Below are 16199 nucleotides of genomic sequence, written 5' to 3' on the forward strand. Positions count from 1 at the left end.
TTACAAAATGAAAATTTTTTTGTAAGCTTTTTCTTTTGTTTATTTAGAGTTGATATATAACACATATAATTATTGTTATTTTGAAATGTTGATAAAATTATCTGCTTAGCTTGTTATATCTAATAGGAGTTAATAGATATTTAAACTGCTACAAAAAAAATAAAATCAAGTTCATGTTGCTATGCAACATGTTGGTAATAAGGTTTGTTTAATTGTTGTGTAAATCTCTGAAATACTTAAATAATGGAGGACTTTTAAAAATCTGATTTCTTTAATCAATAAATTTCCTCTTTACATAACCCTTTCCTATACCCGATATATATCCCTTTCTCTTTATATAACTAAATGTTCTGTTTAAACCAAACGTCTTAGTCCTGTTCAGGGCTGGTGTCAAATAGGGGGTGTCGAAATGATATTTGTCAACTAAAAAAAATGTCAACGATTTCTAACATGGCGTTATTGAAAGTTGAAACGGTCACCTAAATAGTTTTTCATAATAATTTACTTATATATTAAGTATATAAGATGTAACAAAACAACATTTTTTTATTTTACTAAAAACTAAAGTTATTTTGTACTATCTGCAAAAGAGGGCATGAAAATATAGGCCTTATCGTTATTTACATAAGTTTTTTTTTTTAACAAACAACTGAACATAGTTGAACCCGTGGAAAAAATTTAATTCCCAAAATTTTAATTTAGCAGCAAACAAATTCAAACTTTAACATTGATTTTCTCAGTTGTGATAAAAAATGTGGATTTAGAACAAGATAATTCTAACGTCGCCATTTCTGACTGTCGATGCATGTATCAAAACCTTATTTCAATAGCAATTAGCTAAGAACACTGTTCAGACAAGCTATTCAAGTGATAAGGAAGATGCTCTTGTTATTTGAAATGAGCCTTGGTATCCTCTTTAGGTAGTTCAAGCCTAGCTTTCTTGCCCAACAAAACCATGACATGTCGAGATTTATATCCGTAGACTTTTGAACTAGATGTTGAAATAATTGTCCGTTCAACAGCTTGTGAATGGCAAAAAAATAGTAATTTAGTCAAAAAAAATCAGCGTAGCCAAAATTATAATCAGCAGCCTAACAAATAAATTTGTAAAAAGTATTTGTTTAACGAATATCGTATTTGTTAAACGAATATTCATACGAATTATATTATGCGAATATGAACGAATATTCGTTTAACGAATATTTGTAAACAAATATTCGTTGTGCGAATATGGAACGAATACTATTCATTAAATGCATGTTCCTAAAAGGAACGAATATTATTTGTAAAATATTCGTTTAACGAATATTCGACCCTGCCTAATTTATAGTATATAAGCTGTTTGATAGAGAAACGCTAATAAAAATTAATATTGTTTTTCAGAAATATATCTAAGTATTATTTTCTTTCATAATGTCATAAAAGAAAAGTGCTTCCACTACTGAGAGAAATAAGATAATTCAGCCGAAAAATCTCATACGGTTTCATGAGCCACATAGGAAAAGAAAAACTGTTCCACTTGAAGAAAAATGATTGGAAAATAAGAGCAGGATATTACTCAAATTCCAAGTTGTTGGTCGCTATCTGTTCCTGGGGGAATCCATCAAAGGTAGATACGAACGCATAAAGCAAGTAAAAAGCTTATGGCAAAAGAAATTAAATTACCCAAATTTATCAATTCAAATCGTACACGCAAAACTAGATGAAGTGCTGATGACCTATGATATATGTGTAAAACAAGGAAAATATAATTAACTGAATGAAGTTTTTGACATCACAAAAAAAAGATGGTGAATGGCTCTGTAGTGAGGAAAAAAAGTTGTATAATCTTCAGATAGAAAGCAAATCACAGGTCGGGTATACTACTGGAAAGGCTGCGAGTTCAAGCACTACCCATCTATCAAAAAGAAAAACATGTCCTTAGAGCCTACTGCAACAGCAGCAGCATCGGCAATAGCAACAGCAACAACGTCCAATTCCGAATCAGAGACTGAAACAGAATATCAAGAGTCTGAATAATCTGAAGAACAGTCAATAAGTCTAAGCAAAAAATACAACAAAAAGAAAACTGCAACCAAGTTGGTAACATCTTCAAAATTGTAAACCTGAAAAACAGCAACCATTTGTCGACAGTTATCTCGAGATGCGATCTATGTTCAGACACCAGGTTAGCTTCACAATCTGGCATATTCAGATCCACTGTTAAAGAAGCTGTTAAACTTTTAAAGAAGAAATCAAGAGATTTTGATGGTAAACGTTATTTTCACTAAAAATATCAAGTGTTAGTGTTGAAGAATGAACAAAGAGAAGTTAAGTTACAAGCGCTAGATCAACCAGACGGAAAAGTAAATACTGTTGTCAAAGGCATAACACCCATTCTCGATGAATAAAATTCATGGAAGTGTATAAAGATGATTGTAGCGGACACTACGAATGTGAACACTTAAAGGAGGAATGGGATCATCACTCAGTTAAAAGGAATTTTTTTTTTTTTTTCAAAAGAACCGGAAAGAACAACAATTTATTGGTTGTTAACAGCATTGACCGAGTTCTTAGCATACTAATCGATGAAAAACTTGGAGGAAACAATACGTCATCAAACATCGAATATCCCTTTATTCTGGAACTTATAAAGAACTACGAACAGCTCAGGACATATTTCAAGAATGTTAAAGAAGTGGTTACTGAAACAGTAGGATTGATATGAAATTCCTATTTTATTTAATTCGAATTTTCTGGTTTTTTGAAAAATATGGAATATTTCCTTAAATGAAGTTTCAGAAAATACGAAACTTAAGTAAAGCAAGATGGAATTCTCGAGCAAACGATGCTCTTTTGGCATTCATAGTTCTACCAGAAAGAAGAGACTCACTACTTGATGTTTGTAAACTCATCTCTTATGAATGGTCAAACCATTGGTTCACTTACCAAATGTAAAACGCAGATGATTATCAGAAGCTATGTAGCAGTTTGCAGGTTCACGACAAAGCGTTAAACACTGTGAAAATGTTTTGGAGTCAGGAATCATCGAGATTGGAGATAACCAAAACAATTCAGTGCGTTGAATGGGCAATCAAGTGTCTTCAAGAACTTTTCGACGTCTGTAAAAAGAAAGAGAACTTTCAGCTTAGATTTGTTTTGTCTAAGAAAACATAAGAATTGTTTACTATGATGCTTTAATTGGACGAAATACTTCACATTCTTTTTCGTTTTAGACAGTAGTTTTTCGTTCTAACAGAATTGATATTTAAGCTTATTGAAATTGTATTTATACTTAATTGTAATTCAGTGTGTTACACTGTAACAACAAACTATTAAAGTACACTCCATTTACAAAAATTAGAATTAAAAAATTTTGATCGTAGAATTGTTTAATTCTTTATCCATACACGTATATGGTAAAATCAAATTTTTAGTTTTTGCGTGAACTCTTTCGACTAGAAAATCAAATTGTCTTTTCCATGAGTTTTGAACAAATGTTCATCAATCTATGACCCAGAAACCCAAGTATATGTATGTATATACATACATACATACATACATACATACATACATACATACATACATACATACATACATACATACATACATACATACATACATACATACATACATACATACATACATACATACATACATACATACATACATACATACATACATACATACATACATACATACATACATACATACATACATACATACATACATACATACATACATACATATGGTATATATAGTTTCAAAGGTATTTTCATTAATAGTTTCAAAGGTATTTTTACAGTGATGGAAGATAGAAAAGGACCTTATAGCATAGTAAAATTTATGTTTTCCTGAAATCAAAATCCACCATTCTATGGAGGAGACAAGCTTTCATCAATATAAGGAGATTAACTTTTACGCATCATACTTGATTTTTAAGCATTTTTTTAAAATACTGTATAAAGAGAGGTTTCATAAAAAACTATAAAAATAATTTATTTTAGTGTGGTTTCTGATTAACATCTTGCTTACATCACCAAATATAACATTATTTTTTAAACGTTATTAGTAACTAAATCTTGTAACGTGGTATGTAAGTTTGTTATAAAGGTTGCTTTTTAAAATTCATTTAAATTTCATGCTCAAATTAAAATAAATTTCTGAAGAAAATTTTATTGAGAAAAATCTTTCTAAATAATATTTTTTTTTTTTAAAAAAAAAAAAAAGGGTTGAGTTTATTTTCAATTAAGAACTTATTTAGTACAGGGTTTCCTGGAAAATATGTTATGAAGAAAATTTCATATTTGAGAAAGGGTGAAAAAAGCTTTTTTTTCATTTTTTAAGGGTGAAAAATGCCTTTCTCAAATTATCTAATTTTGAAATTTCTTTGCTTTATCTTCAACTTTTTCGATAATATTAACCAGGAATTTATATAAATTTAGAATTAAAACTAAAAGTTTAAAAGCAAATCGAAATGCAATAAGTAATACAATAAATAAATTATAAAATATAATTGTTCAACTTTTGAAAAAAAAAATTATAATTAATTTAAAAATTAGAGATTTAAAGTTTTACGTCACAAGTAAATAAAGATTATTACAAACTTACAGTTCCGCGAGGTTTGGCCTGAAGGAAAACAATTCAATTTTTAATTCCGATTTTCTTCTCACTTTTTAATGAGTAATCTAAATTCAACATATAGCTTGTTTATTTATTTGTTTATTTTATTACACTAAAAATTAGGTTTGTTTTGTTTTTTTCTATCCGTGAAAAAAAACTTAAGTTTTTACGATTCCTCTATTGTTTAAAATATATGCTACATATTCCACTTGGTTTACGCACAAGGGGCAATCCGTCTCATGGGCAATGCAGTGGGCCAAAGGGGTATGCATAGAATTTAGATTTCGGAGAATTGGGTGAAAGAGTAGTGGAGCAAGAACATTTTTAGTGGTGGCAGCTGTTCTTGATTTGTTTTTTTTTTTGGGTGCCATTCTTTAAATAACATTGACAGTTCAAAAAAAGCGCAGCAGTATAAGGTAAAAAAGTATCTAAAAAATCCAATTGTGTACTGATTAACATTAGTACTCTTTTAGAGTAGAGTAGCAACAGAGAATGCGACAAGGTACGTCGTTCCGAAACTTAAACCGGCCCGGCAAAAAATTGCTTTGGAGAGATCTCTCGTTTCATCGGCAGAGAAAAAAGGTTCCTTGATGCAACACTTTTCCGCTAAGGTTTCTTAAAAACGGAAAATTCTAACTTTCATCTACATCTTCGAAACTAAACTACATTTCCAAACCATCTTTTCTCAGTATCTTAGTCAAGTGGTTTTTAAAATCTTGTTAGAAGAACTTTATTTGAAATCAAGAGACTTTTAAGTAACCAATGACTGAAAATCGAAAGTTATTACTTTTTTTAGTCGGTTCTAAGCGAAAAAAAATCATCTCGAATAACAAATAGTTTAAGAAGCCAGTTTGTTCAACACCAGTAAACCGCGAAACGAAATTTTGTGCAGTTATTGAGTTGCATTTTTTTTTTTTTTTTTTTTTTTTTTTGTAACTTGTGTTTTAGGTATTTTTAATGATTTTAAACATTTATTTTTAATGATTTTACGGACATTTTTCACGTGTTTTTGGTCAGTAATTTTAAGACTTAGCAGAAACCCAATAAAGACTTTAAAAATGGAAATAAAAATGCATAAATACCAGTATCTACACTTCTCACCTTTAGAACGTTTAACTTTTTTTTAAATATAAGGGTTTAATGTAGATGGTGTTCTGCTACAGAAAAGAAACGTTTCTGAGACATGTAACTTAAAATTGTAGCAAAAAACAAAAAAATAAACTTTATTTTAAAATCATAAATTAAATAGATTTTTTCAATTTACATATCCATAGCAAACTCATTCTAAGATAACCAAAGAGCCTGAAGAAACGTGCGCGCTGTTTACACGCTCATTCTTACGAATATTACTTCCAAAGAGATATATACCAATATTAAGTTGTATTCGATATTTTAGTTGTATTAAGTATCAAGATGTATTCGATATTTTAGAAGTACAAACTGACTTTAGTTCATAAATTCTTTTATTTATCTACCTAAGTTACAATAAACTGTAATTTTTCTATATTAAGAAAGAGACCATTAACTACAATTGCAGTTCAGCATGAGTTTAAAATGTTTAAGACGCTAGCATTTTTTATATTTTACTACAACTGAATATTTATTTGCGATTATCAATCACATGGCGAAGCATCTAATATCGTACTAAGTATATCCTCTATCGCTTTTACACTGTCTTTGTGTTGAAACGCTTGAATAATACTTGTGCATCTCTCCACGTAATTTTTGCATAACAGTTTTGCTTCAGCTATAATACCTTCGCAGCAAACCATTATGCTATCTTTTAACTGATTACTGCTTGTTATATTCATATCCTCTGAATAGTTTTTATAGCATATTTTAATATTTTCACTTTGAGTGAGTGCTAAAATTAAAACTATATTAGTAGGTTTCAAGATCGATTTTCTGTTTTGAAATGCTTTTATATCTTCTGCACACTGTTCCGCTACTGACAAGTATCTTCCGAATTCAAATGCAGCATCCACACGCTAAAACACCAAGCATATCCAATAGCTTCAGATTTAAAATTCAGCTTTAAAATACACTTGGCTTTAAAATACACTTGGCTTTAAAAAGACAATCACAATAACTAGCCCAGTTAAAAAGAAGCTGGCACCTAAAAACTATTAATCCTTTTTATACGTTAAAAAAGTGACTCAAAAAGTCACTTCTGTAAAGAAGCTTGATTGTATTTACAGAAGTCTTAATTTTATACTATGGAACTAACTTTACCTGCATCCCGTGGCCAACGAGCACAACCGCTGATTTACAGCTATTCGCTAGTAAACTTCCTCTCATAAGAAAAATATATCTCTCCCATTCTTCTACACCCCAACTGCTAACGCTTTCTGCGCTAAAGTCGTCTATTGCATTTCCCTGAGCACAATCGCCAATAGCACGTGAAATAAGTTCCACAACAAAGGTATTTGACAGTTTAGCTAATTCAACTGATGCTTTGGCATGCAAAAAATCACCTCCTAAAACGGAGAGTTTATTTCCAAACTCAAGCGATTTTTTGCTCAGAGTCTCAAAGTACTGGGACTGATCTAAATTAACGATGCTGCCATGTACAAGGAACGCTAAATAAAAGAAAAACACTTTAACTGTGTGAAAAACAAAATAAAATAATAAACCAACACATAAAATTTGATAATACAAAACACAGACCTGTGTTTATAAGTTCACAGGTTTCAGCCAACACTCGTTGTTTTTGATGTATTCCGTGAACAAATTCTTCGTCAATCATCATAGAACTCTTACCAGCTGCTTTGGATACAAGCAATACCCACAAGCCACCAAGACGAAGATTAATATCCCGACCAGGCGAAAGCATATCTCGTGCAATTGAAAGCAGTGGATGACCACTTCCAACAAGTTTTTTTCCAATACTGAGAAAGTCAGCGGGTTCTTCTTCTACTAGACATTTTAAGCTGCTGTATGTTGGAGGATAGCCGACTAGTCGTTCTGCATTAGTCAAGGCTTTTTGTAAACCGTTACTGTTAACCAAAGAGTAACTCCGCTGCAACTGACATTTTGATAACTTTTTATGACTCAAAGATCTCATAACTCGGAGAAAATGTTTCATTGTAAAGTTAATATCTAAATATTGTGGTGTGTAAATGCGTTTGATAAGTTATCATTTTGCAATAAATAACGTCATTAAACCATAATCATTATAAAAAAAAACAATTCGAACGAAAATGTAACATGAAGACGTAACACACGATAAAAATTGTCTTCTAAAACCAACATGGCAGTACTATAAATACACAATTAATGCTTTGAACTTTTACAAAATTCGAAAAACATCGATGTAATATAAATAGTAAGTTTAAGTAAATAAATATTCGTCGTCGCTCAAGTTTAGAAACCGCGAACGCTCGTTTCTAAACAAAATCAATCGTTATTTTCTAAAAGTGAGTCAATAGTTTTTCTCATACTTTTTGCCTTTTTTTCTTACAAGACGCATCAATTAAACAGTGAGATAACCGTTTTTATAAAGAAACGTAAAAACAGAAGCCACTTAAAGAAACATGCGCTTTTTAACAGTTTTACATTGATGTCTACGTATGAAAAATGATAAGTTTAAGAAACTAAATATGTATAGCACAGCGAAAAAAGGTTCTACTTGTTCATCGTCTAAAATCGACGCAAATCGTTTTAATAACATCTCCTATATATAGTTGTTGACATTCACTTCCACCACTTGGAGCATATGGACATTTACCGTTAGGAGCAAAACATTCCAATAAAATACTCCATCAGACATCATTAACGATTGGTTTACTTGAGGAAATACTATAGTTTAAACGAAAGCTTTTATGAAAGAAATGTTTCCGTATAATAATCATACCAACAAAAAGCAAAATTGAAACAACAACTGCGACGAGAGTGAAGCATGATATCTTCCATAACCTGAAATACAAGAGACTGGTAATTAAACAAAAGAGTCTGGTGATTAAACACAAGAGTCTTAACTCACTATAATGTGATGCGAATGAGAGAAGTAACTCAAAAATAAAAACAACAATTTTCTAAAGCTTGTTCATAACAAAGAAACACAAAACTTAAACGTATTCAAAAACAATGTTAAAAAAAAAAACTAAATTAAAAATGCAAATTGAACGAGAACCGATTCTTAGTTTAAAAGTTAACGCATTCTTACCTTACATCTTCAAGTTCAGTTGAGGAAGGAGAAGGATCTCCAAGCAGACTTTGTTTATGATTACACTCAGGGGCATGAGGCATTTTGATGCAATAAATTCTTAGAACCAACCTTTTGAAATACATGAACATTTAAAATTTGAAAAATGCAACAAAAAAAAAATCACCGCAGCCAACTTTTGCTATCTTAATTTTCAATTTATCTTTGTTCATAAATATTTCGAAGCTTTTCAAAATATTTTTGACCAGTTTTAAAATCATCAACAACAAAATGTTGTACTTAATTTGTATAAAAAAAAAAATTAAAGCAGTCTTTTTGAATGGGTCACATTTTGTATAAAAAATTGCGTTTTTTTAAAATAAAACCTTCACTTAGAAAAGAACTTCATAAAGTTTTACGACTTTTTTGTTACATCTCTGGTAACATATTTGAAGATATTGTCAATTTCCCTATATTTTCAAATAAAATAAATATATAAAAGATAAATAAAAGATAATTAAATATAAGATAAATATCATTAAGATTAGTAGTTTTCGTTGGTCAAAACATGTTCGGAATTTGCCTTACACCGAGTAAAGCGAAACATTTAAAAAAATTGCAAGTGGCAAACTTCGGATTAAGGCACAAACGACATAGTCTAACACAGTGTTTCCTATCGTATAACCCAACGGCCAGAAAGCAAAAGTTTAAATTACCAGTACAGCGACCCTTAATATTTTCAGTAAGCAATTCGATTTTTAAATGTTAAAAATTATATACAAACATATACATTATTTTAAGAGATATAATAAGAATTTAATAATAAGAATGTTTAGATGGGGCATGACACAAAAGAGTTTGGAAAACACTAGTCTAACAGTTTATCTTTTTCACTTTCTTTTACACTTTTCCTTTTAGTTTGGGAAGATAAAACCGTCAGTAAAATTAACACCAATAAAATTTCTGCATTCTTAAGGTTTTCAAAAAAAAATTTGAAGTATTTGCTCTATACTTTATTTACAACATCAATGGCCTATTTTTCTTCTTAGTCTTGTTTGATAAATTTTTTACTTAATTGAAATAATTAGAATGCTAGGTCCACTAATGCTTTGTACTGTTAGAAGACTTTTATTCATTTTCCGTTAAGAACAATCAGCAAATAAAAATTTTGGTTCTTTCCTCTTAAACTTCAACTAATTCACTATGCTATTATATATATATTGTATTTATATAAACTATTATATATATATTGTATTTATATAAACTATTATACATTATTGTATTATATAAAAGTTTATTTTCGCATTTGTGACGTAATTGAAAAATCTTTCGTTTTTAAACATAAGTTTTTCCTTTGAAAGCGAAGTAATAACAAAAATAATGTCGGTAGTCTTTAGAAATTATTTGTTTTGAAAGAAGTTAAAAATGAAATCTCCAACAACAAACAATAGCAAAAAAATGGCGCAAGCCACCCGCTAACATTTTGGAAATTGGTTTTAGCACAAGTAATAAGTTCCGAAAGACAATAAACGTCTAGAAAAAGTCGATGAAATAAAGGAAAATGTAGTGTAAAGATTAATTTTATATTTTAAAAAGAAATGAATTTTTTAGTGTTCTTAACTATAGTGGGATATGTGGGGGTAGGAGGAGGGGGAATATAATGTTGGAGTTAAAATACAAGCATGACAACAAAAAAGGGAAGTTTTTTGTAAAACTCACATTGGTTGATCAACACATTCGAATGTTATGTTTAATTTAGCTACATCTTTCTCTAATTCGCGTAAAGAAGAAGAAGAAGATTTGCAGTGTTCTCTAAAAAATAAAGTAAAAATCTTGTAAAGGTTTTTAGTAACAAAGTAGTTTTTATGTAATAACAGCTTAACGAACTTTGAAATGTTTGCAATTGCAAAAAATGCATTTGTCTCAGATAAGATAAATATTTTCATCTATAAGGAAAACTTATGAAGAATAAACACTATGAGTGATAAATTATCCAAATGTTAAAAATACAGCTTGTTAATTGTTGCATAAAACAAGCTCGACCGAGAAAATAATCGCAGGAAATAATGCCGTAAATAAAATTCCTGTGTAATCGACGTGCCACCGTTTATAAAAATAATAAAATTTGAAATAATAATAAATTTAATACACACCTTCATAACAAACCGTGTAAAATGTATAACAAAAAACGTTCCTTTTACTATTTTATGCTTCCTTAATGAAAATACATATCTAAGTTTAGAAATGAAAGAGTAAATAAGAGGAACGACGTAATCTACGTAAAAACAACAAAACTCGCAGCAACACTCCCGCCAACGATGGTTAAAAAAATAATTTTTTAGACTGCTAACAGCTGTTTTAATGTGATTATTTCTTTCTTTCTTTCTTTATTTTTTTTGAAAAAATCTGTAATTTTAAAGAATATTTACAGAAATTTAAACATATTACAGAATTCTGATAAAAGGAAGGTATTAAAGTTTAAGAAAAAATTTAATACAATTGTAATAATAATACAAATGCTGAACGATTAAAATAGATACTTAAAAAGATACTTTTTGTTTCTTAGCAATAACAGCACCCAACAATAAATTTTTTCTATCAACATGAATTGTTTAAAATCCAAAGTTAAAATTATATGAAACAGTTTATTTCTTAAACACTTAAATGCATGAGAAGATATATGGAATAATTTATTTCTTAACCATCTAAAAACATGAAAAGATATGGAATAATTCCAACTAAAAAATTACCTTATTTGTGTTCCAATGGTTGTTGCAACTAATGCTACCAACTTCTCTACTTTTAAGAAAGGTACTTCAACAGTACGAAAAAAACTAAAGCCAGAAAAATAATAACACATTATTAAGAAACTAAAGAATAAAATTAGCAAAATTTCTAAAATCTTTATGACGTTTATGTTATCTGATGACTTTTTAACCAATGACCTTAATGATAAAATTTCAGCTAAATGATGACCATAAAAATGAAATATTTTAGATTAAACAGTTAGAAAATACAAAAAAAGTTTTTGATTTACAGTTGTAAATAAATGACATCATTATTTCGAATTTTACAGGATAAAGTATTTTGTAAAAACTACCTTCCTTTATAGTACGCAGGATGATTGTTAGATCTGCTGCCATTAAGCAAGACATGTGAGACACCTGCTGCTCTTTCAGCAAACTGGAAACAATATTAAAGATAAACTTGCAGAGAAACTTGTAGAGTTAAAACTATCATATTGCTTACTTTTTACAAACTCAAACAAATAAAATCTTTACTAATGAAAAGTTTTATTTCAGACCACAAAATAAAATGTTTTAGAACTAAAATTAGAACTCAGGCAGATATCACATAGTAAATGAGTTTTGAAGCTACTAAGTACTAACAAATTCTTTGAAAAATTTAACACTTTTCATGCATGAAAATTTTGAACGCAGTTTTAAACAGTATTGCTCAAATCTTTTTTTCTATTACACTCATCACAAGCATTTTATTAAGTCTTCCCAAATTTAACTGAAGCAAAAAGTTTCATGATGTCATTTCTTTAATTGTGAAAGATTTAGGGACTGAGAATCTCTACTGTACTTCTATATTGTAATATACTTCTAGAACACAATTTTACTTTTTTTTAATCACCTATAAAACTAAAAGTCATACCTCATACCTTTTGTGATGCAATATACCATGCAGGATACATTGCATTGCATGAAGTATCCTTTGAGTTGCATGTTGTGTAGTTCAAACCGTCAAGTGAACTTGGTGAGCCACACCAAATCAACTCATTCATCAAGTATCTAATTCAAAGAAAGATATTCAATATAACAAACATTTAATTCTTGACTAAAAAATAATCCCATAAAATTTACCACATTAAAATAATTCTAAAAAAAATATTTAAGTTCAGGTGCATCAGGCATAGGTTTTATTTCTTATAATACTCAGAGGATAAGAACCATAGTTTTCTTTCTTATAATACTCAGAGGATAAGAACCATATAGCTTAAGGTTGAAGTATTTACTCTACATTTTATCATCAAGGATTTTTAAAAGATTTTATAAGTAGAAAATTACAAATTCTAAATAAAATATATAAAATGATAAATTAAGGATTAGTTATAACTCTTACCCTGTGATTGTTTCTTCAAGCACAATATATTGATCATTTATGAATGTGAACTGATGAACAAGGGCATTAGATCCAGACCAAAATAATGCCTGGAAAAAATTCTTTAATTTCTAATACCATCATTCAAAGGAAACTTGTTTATTCTGAAGTTTGTTCTGGAGACATATGCAAATATTATTTTAAGTTAACCAATTGTTGAAACCAATAAAATAAAAAAAAGCAATCTTCATTTTATTATTTAAATAAGTGTAAAAGATCACATACATTTTTAATTTTTCTTGGATTGTCTAACATGGCAAAAAACTTTTTATAGCTATCTTTTGAAACATCGCAAGGATTCTTAAAAGCAAAACTTGCATAAAATTCATCCCACAATTTTGTGCAATTCACTTTTATTTTCAATTCATCTATTTTATTTTCTTTGGCTAGTACTTGATAGTGCCAACATCTTCCAATAAATATCTCTCTAAGATTCTGAGTTGTACCAGCATTCTCAATAAACTTTGGAATAAGGGTAAGCAATGCAACACAAATGAAGAACATCTCTGGAAAAGCAATAAAACATGATTAGAATTTATTTTAACCCCCATAAGACCCTTTTAAAAGAAAGTATTACAAGAAGTAATGGAAATTATAGTTAAAAACAGAAAACAAATAAAAATCTGGTGCAAACATTTCAATTGGTCATAATTTATAGCTGAAAAATATTGTTAAATTTATTTCACTTTAACAAAAGTTTAACACATATGTTTGTTTTTATAACTTTTAAAATAATTTTTTTTTTTTAGACAATTTGATGATTGCTTGATCTTTTCTATGAGTTTCCTAAACAATACTGTATTATTTAACATACCGTAATAGCATAATACTTTTCAAAATAAAAAGTAAATACAGGGATGATACAAATTAAACAGTTGCTATTTTTGAGAAGAACTATTTGCACATATAAACTAGCATTCTGAAAAGTCATATTACAGAAAAAAAATTTAAAGGAAATAACAAAAAGAATAAAATAACATTAAAAGCTTTTAAAAAACATCCAGTATTCAGATTACAAAAAGATTTTTAAAAAAATAGATCTTAAAAAATATCAATAACATCAGGTCTCACTATAATATGCATTAAAAAAAAAAAAAGAGTTAGTACGAAGGAAATCTTTTCAGAAATAAGATTTAACAACAAGAAACTAAGTAAATGGAAATTTAATTTACAGGATTTGATTTTATTATGAGTATTTTTGTACTATTTTAAAGAAGCATTTCAATTAACACAAATGGAATCTTATAAAACTTCAGTTACAGAGAAAAAAAAACATCACAAATAACAAAAATACAAACAAAACTTCTTTCAGCAACCTAAATAATATAAGACTCTAAAATGAACAAAAAAATTAAACAATAATAATGGACTCCAATGACTCCAGACATCATCAACAAAATTAACTTTCCCTATTAAGCTTCTTGCTTTTTTACTCAAGTTTTGGAAAATTGATGGAACTAAAAAATGAATGACATTTACTCTTAATTGAACCTAAATGAATTTGGGAAAACAAAAAAATGAATATAACAATGATAGGAAGAACATTTGAGATCATTTTAAACATTTTTTACTCCATAAAACATGTTTTAAATGTTTATTCACCTTTATTGAAAAAAAAAAATACATATGTGAAAGTTTATCAATTCAGTAATAATAGAGACAAAAATAGCAAGCTAAATACTTGTTAGCACTGAAACAGAGTTAGATAAATCTAAGTATACTTATATCTAAAATTTGTAATAGAAAAAGGAACCAAAAGTTGAGCATTGAATTGTTATGAGATTTACTGGTATAAGTAACATTAGGTTGTTTTAATGACAATTATGAAAAAAAGAATATTTTTAAAAAACTGTGAAATTTTAAAAGCATGTAATTAATAATTTGTGGGAAGAGCTTTATCCATAAGAGTTACACCTTACTAAATAATAGAACTTAATAAAGTTCAAACTGAGTAAATCATTTATTAGGTTTTTCTGCTGATTTCCAAAACATAACTGTAATTAAAATTTAATCTTTCAAAGTGACAGACCCACTTGAATATTGTTATCAAATCTTATTCACAGACAGTAAGTGACAAAACTTATCTATTTTAAATTTTCCTTTTTTGGAGTTGATTAATTTTTTATACCAATGTGAAATGCTTTATTTCATTTACAAATTGTAAAAAAATACTTTTTCCAAGTAATAACTAAAATACATGCAATATGTGAAAAAATAGAATTACAAGTATAAGCAAAAAAAACATAAGGCTAATAGAAAAACAAAATGTTAAGTAATTGTGGTTTATTCTTCAGTAAATCCATTTTAAGTACAATACACAACTATGACAAAACTTCTGCAAGGTTAAGAGATCTTCACTTATGTGATATCTTTCACATTAGCATAAACACCTTGTGTAATTATTTACATGAGCTATTTTAAATCTACTTATTGACAAATAAATTTAAATTCAAAATTCAGTTTTTCCTACAATTTTTGCTGGAAATGAAGTAAAAATAAAATAACTTGCTTATTGGTTTAATACATCAAAGTCTCAGCAGGCAGACTGATGTTTATTTAAAACTTTAATCAATAACCAAGGCCATATAAAATAAATAAAACGTATTTTCATAAAGGAAAATCATTTGAAAATGTCAATATGTGCACAGTGCATGAGAATTAAATATTAAAATTTACTTATAAAACAAAAGCAGAATTTAATTTCTTAGCTGCGCTAAAAATGAAAAGAATGCAAAGAATTGCAAATGAAGGAAAAAGAATTACAAGCAAACGAAGCAATTGAAGAATTATTAAAAACGTTAAATACTTTCATGCATTATAAATATGGTGGTTTCAAAAAACTCACTTAGTAACAAAATGATAAATAACACTAAATGGTGATTATTTTTTTACAAAGTAGATAATAAAAATAGTTTATAAAAAAGATAAAATGAAACACAAAGCTTCAAAAAAAAAATTTTTCTTTTATTTAGTTATATGAGATAAATCAACCAATACTAATAAAATAAAAGAAACATAAAAGTATTGAAATAAATGTCCTAACCTTGACTATTTACAGCTTTTCATGCATCAGGATATGTAGACATCTTTATTGATATCATAAATGAACATTTTGACTTTAAACATCAAATCAAACACTGCATTGCTGTTACTCTTGTCAGCTCTTCCATTTAAATATATCAAACCTAGCATCTCTTTGCTATCACCGTTTCTTAATGAAATTTTACAAATTTCATTAACAAAAAGAAATGATATGGACTTTATAAATATTGAGTTTTATTTAAAA

General features: G+C 28.3%; 2 protein-coding genes across 6 annotated transcripts; both read right to left on the bottom strand.

Moving 5' to 3' along the window:
- Window positions 1–27: 27 nt before the first annotated feature.
- LOC145195482 (all trans-polyprenyl-diphosphate synthase PDSS2-like) lies at window positions 28–7701 on the bottom strand. 2 transcript variants are annotated; one of them, XR_016450287.1, is made up of 4 exons: window positions 7270–7701; window positions 6835–7181; window positions 4591–4667; window positions 28–3101 (listed from the first exon to the last, which is right to left on the bottom strand). XR_016450287.1 is itself a non-coding variant. In XM_080073325.2 (3 exons), the coding sequence occupies exons 1-3, from the start codon at window positions 7685–7687 to the stop codon at window positions 6216–6218; spliced, it is 1140 nt and encodes a 379-aa protein (XP_079929451.2). In that variant the 5' UTR covers window positions 7688–7701; the 3' UTR covers window positions 6048–6215. The 2 variants fall into 2 exon arrangements, 1 of the variants encoding a protein (XP_079929451.2); XM_080073325.2 differs by lacking the exons at window positions 28–3101; window positions 4591–4667 and adding an exon at window positions 6048–6590.
- A 419-nt stretch (window positions 7702–8120) lies between these two features.
- Window positions 8121–16130, bottom strand: LOC145195515 (ADP-ribosyl cyclase/cyclic ADP-ribose hydrolase-like). Of its 4 annotated transcripts, none has more exons than XM_090080509.1 (9): window positions 15957–16130; window positions 13139–13419; window positions 12875–12963; window positions 12414–12543; window positions 11847–11929; window positions 11497–11580; window positions 10466–10558; window positions 8768–8878; window positions 8121–8517 (listed from the first exon to the last, which is right to left on the bottom strand). In XM_090080509.1, exons 2-9 carry the CDS (start codon window positions 13415–13417, stop codon window positions 8364–8366), a joined length of 1023 nt encoding a protein of 340 aa, XP_089936635.1. In that variant the 5' UTR covers window positions 13418–13419; window positions 15957–16130; the 3' UTR covers window positions 8121–8363. The 4 variants fall into 4 exon arrangements, with proteins under 4 accessions (XP_089936635.1, XP_089936636.1, XP_089936637.1 ...); XM_090080510.1 differs by lacking the exon at window positions 15957–16130 and adding an exon at window positions 15423–15483; XM_090080511.1 differs by lacking the exon at window positions 15957–16130 and adding an exon at window positions 13728–15395.
- Window positions 16131–16199: the final 69 nt, after the last annotated feature.

This window comes from Hydra viridissima, unplaced genomic scaffold (genome assembly GCF_058129835.1).
Source record: "Hydra viridissima isolate aposymbiotic clone 2 unplaced genomic scaffold, HvirCarnegie_v1 scaffold_2, whole genome shotgun sequence".
NCBI lineage: Eukaryota > Metazoa > Cnidaria > Hydrozoa > Anthoathecata > Hydridae > Hydra > Hydra viridissima.

Coding starts and splice junctions, on each gene's coding strand:
- LOC145195482 (XM_080073325.2), bottom strand. CDS start 7,687: ATGAAACATTTTCTCCGAGTTATGAGATCTTTGAGTCATAAAAAGTTA. Junction 7,182..7,269: donor CTGTGAACTTATAAACACAG/GTCTGTGTTTTG, acceptor TCTTTTATTTAG/CGTTCCTTGTACATGGCAGC. Junction 6,591..6,834: donor TCGTTGGCCACGGGATGCAG/GTAAAGTTAGTT, acceptor TTGGTGTTTTAG/CGTGTGGATGCTGCATTTGA.
- LOC145195515 (XM_090080509.1), bottom strand. CDS start 13,417: ATGTTCTTCATTTGTGTTGCATTGCTTACCCTTATTCCAAAGTTTATT. Junction 12,964..13,138: donor ATCCAAGAAAAATTAAAAAT/GTATGTGATCTT, acceptor AATTTTTTCCAG/GCATTATTTTGGTCTGGATC. Junction 11,581..11,846: donor CCTGCGTACTATAAAGGAAG/GTAGTTTTTACA, acceptor TTCTGGCTTTAG/TTTTTTTCGTACTGTTGAAG.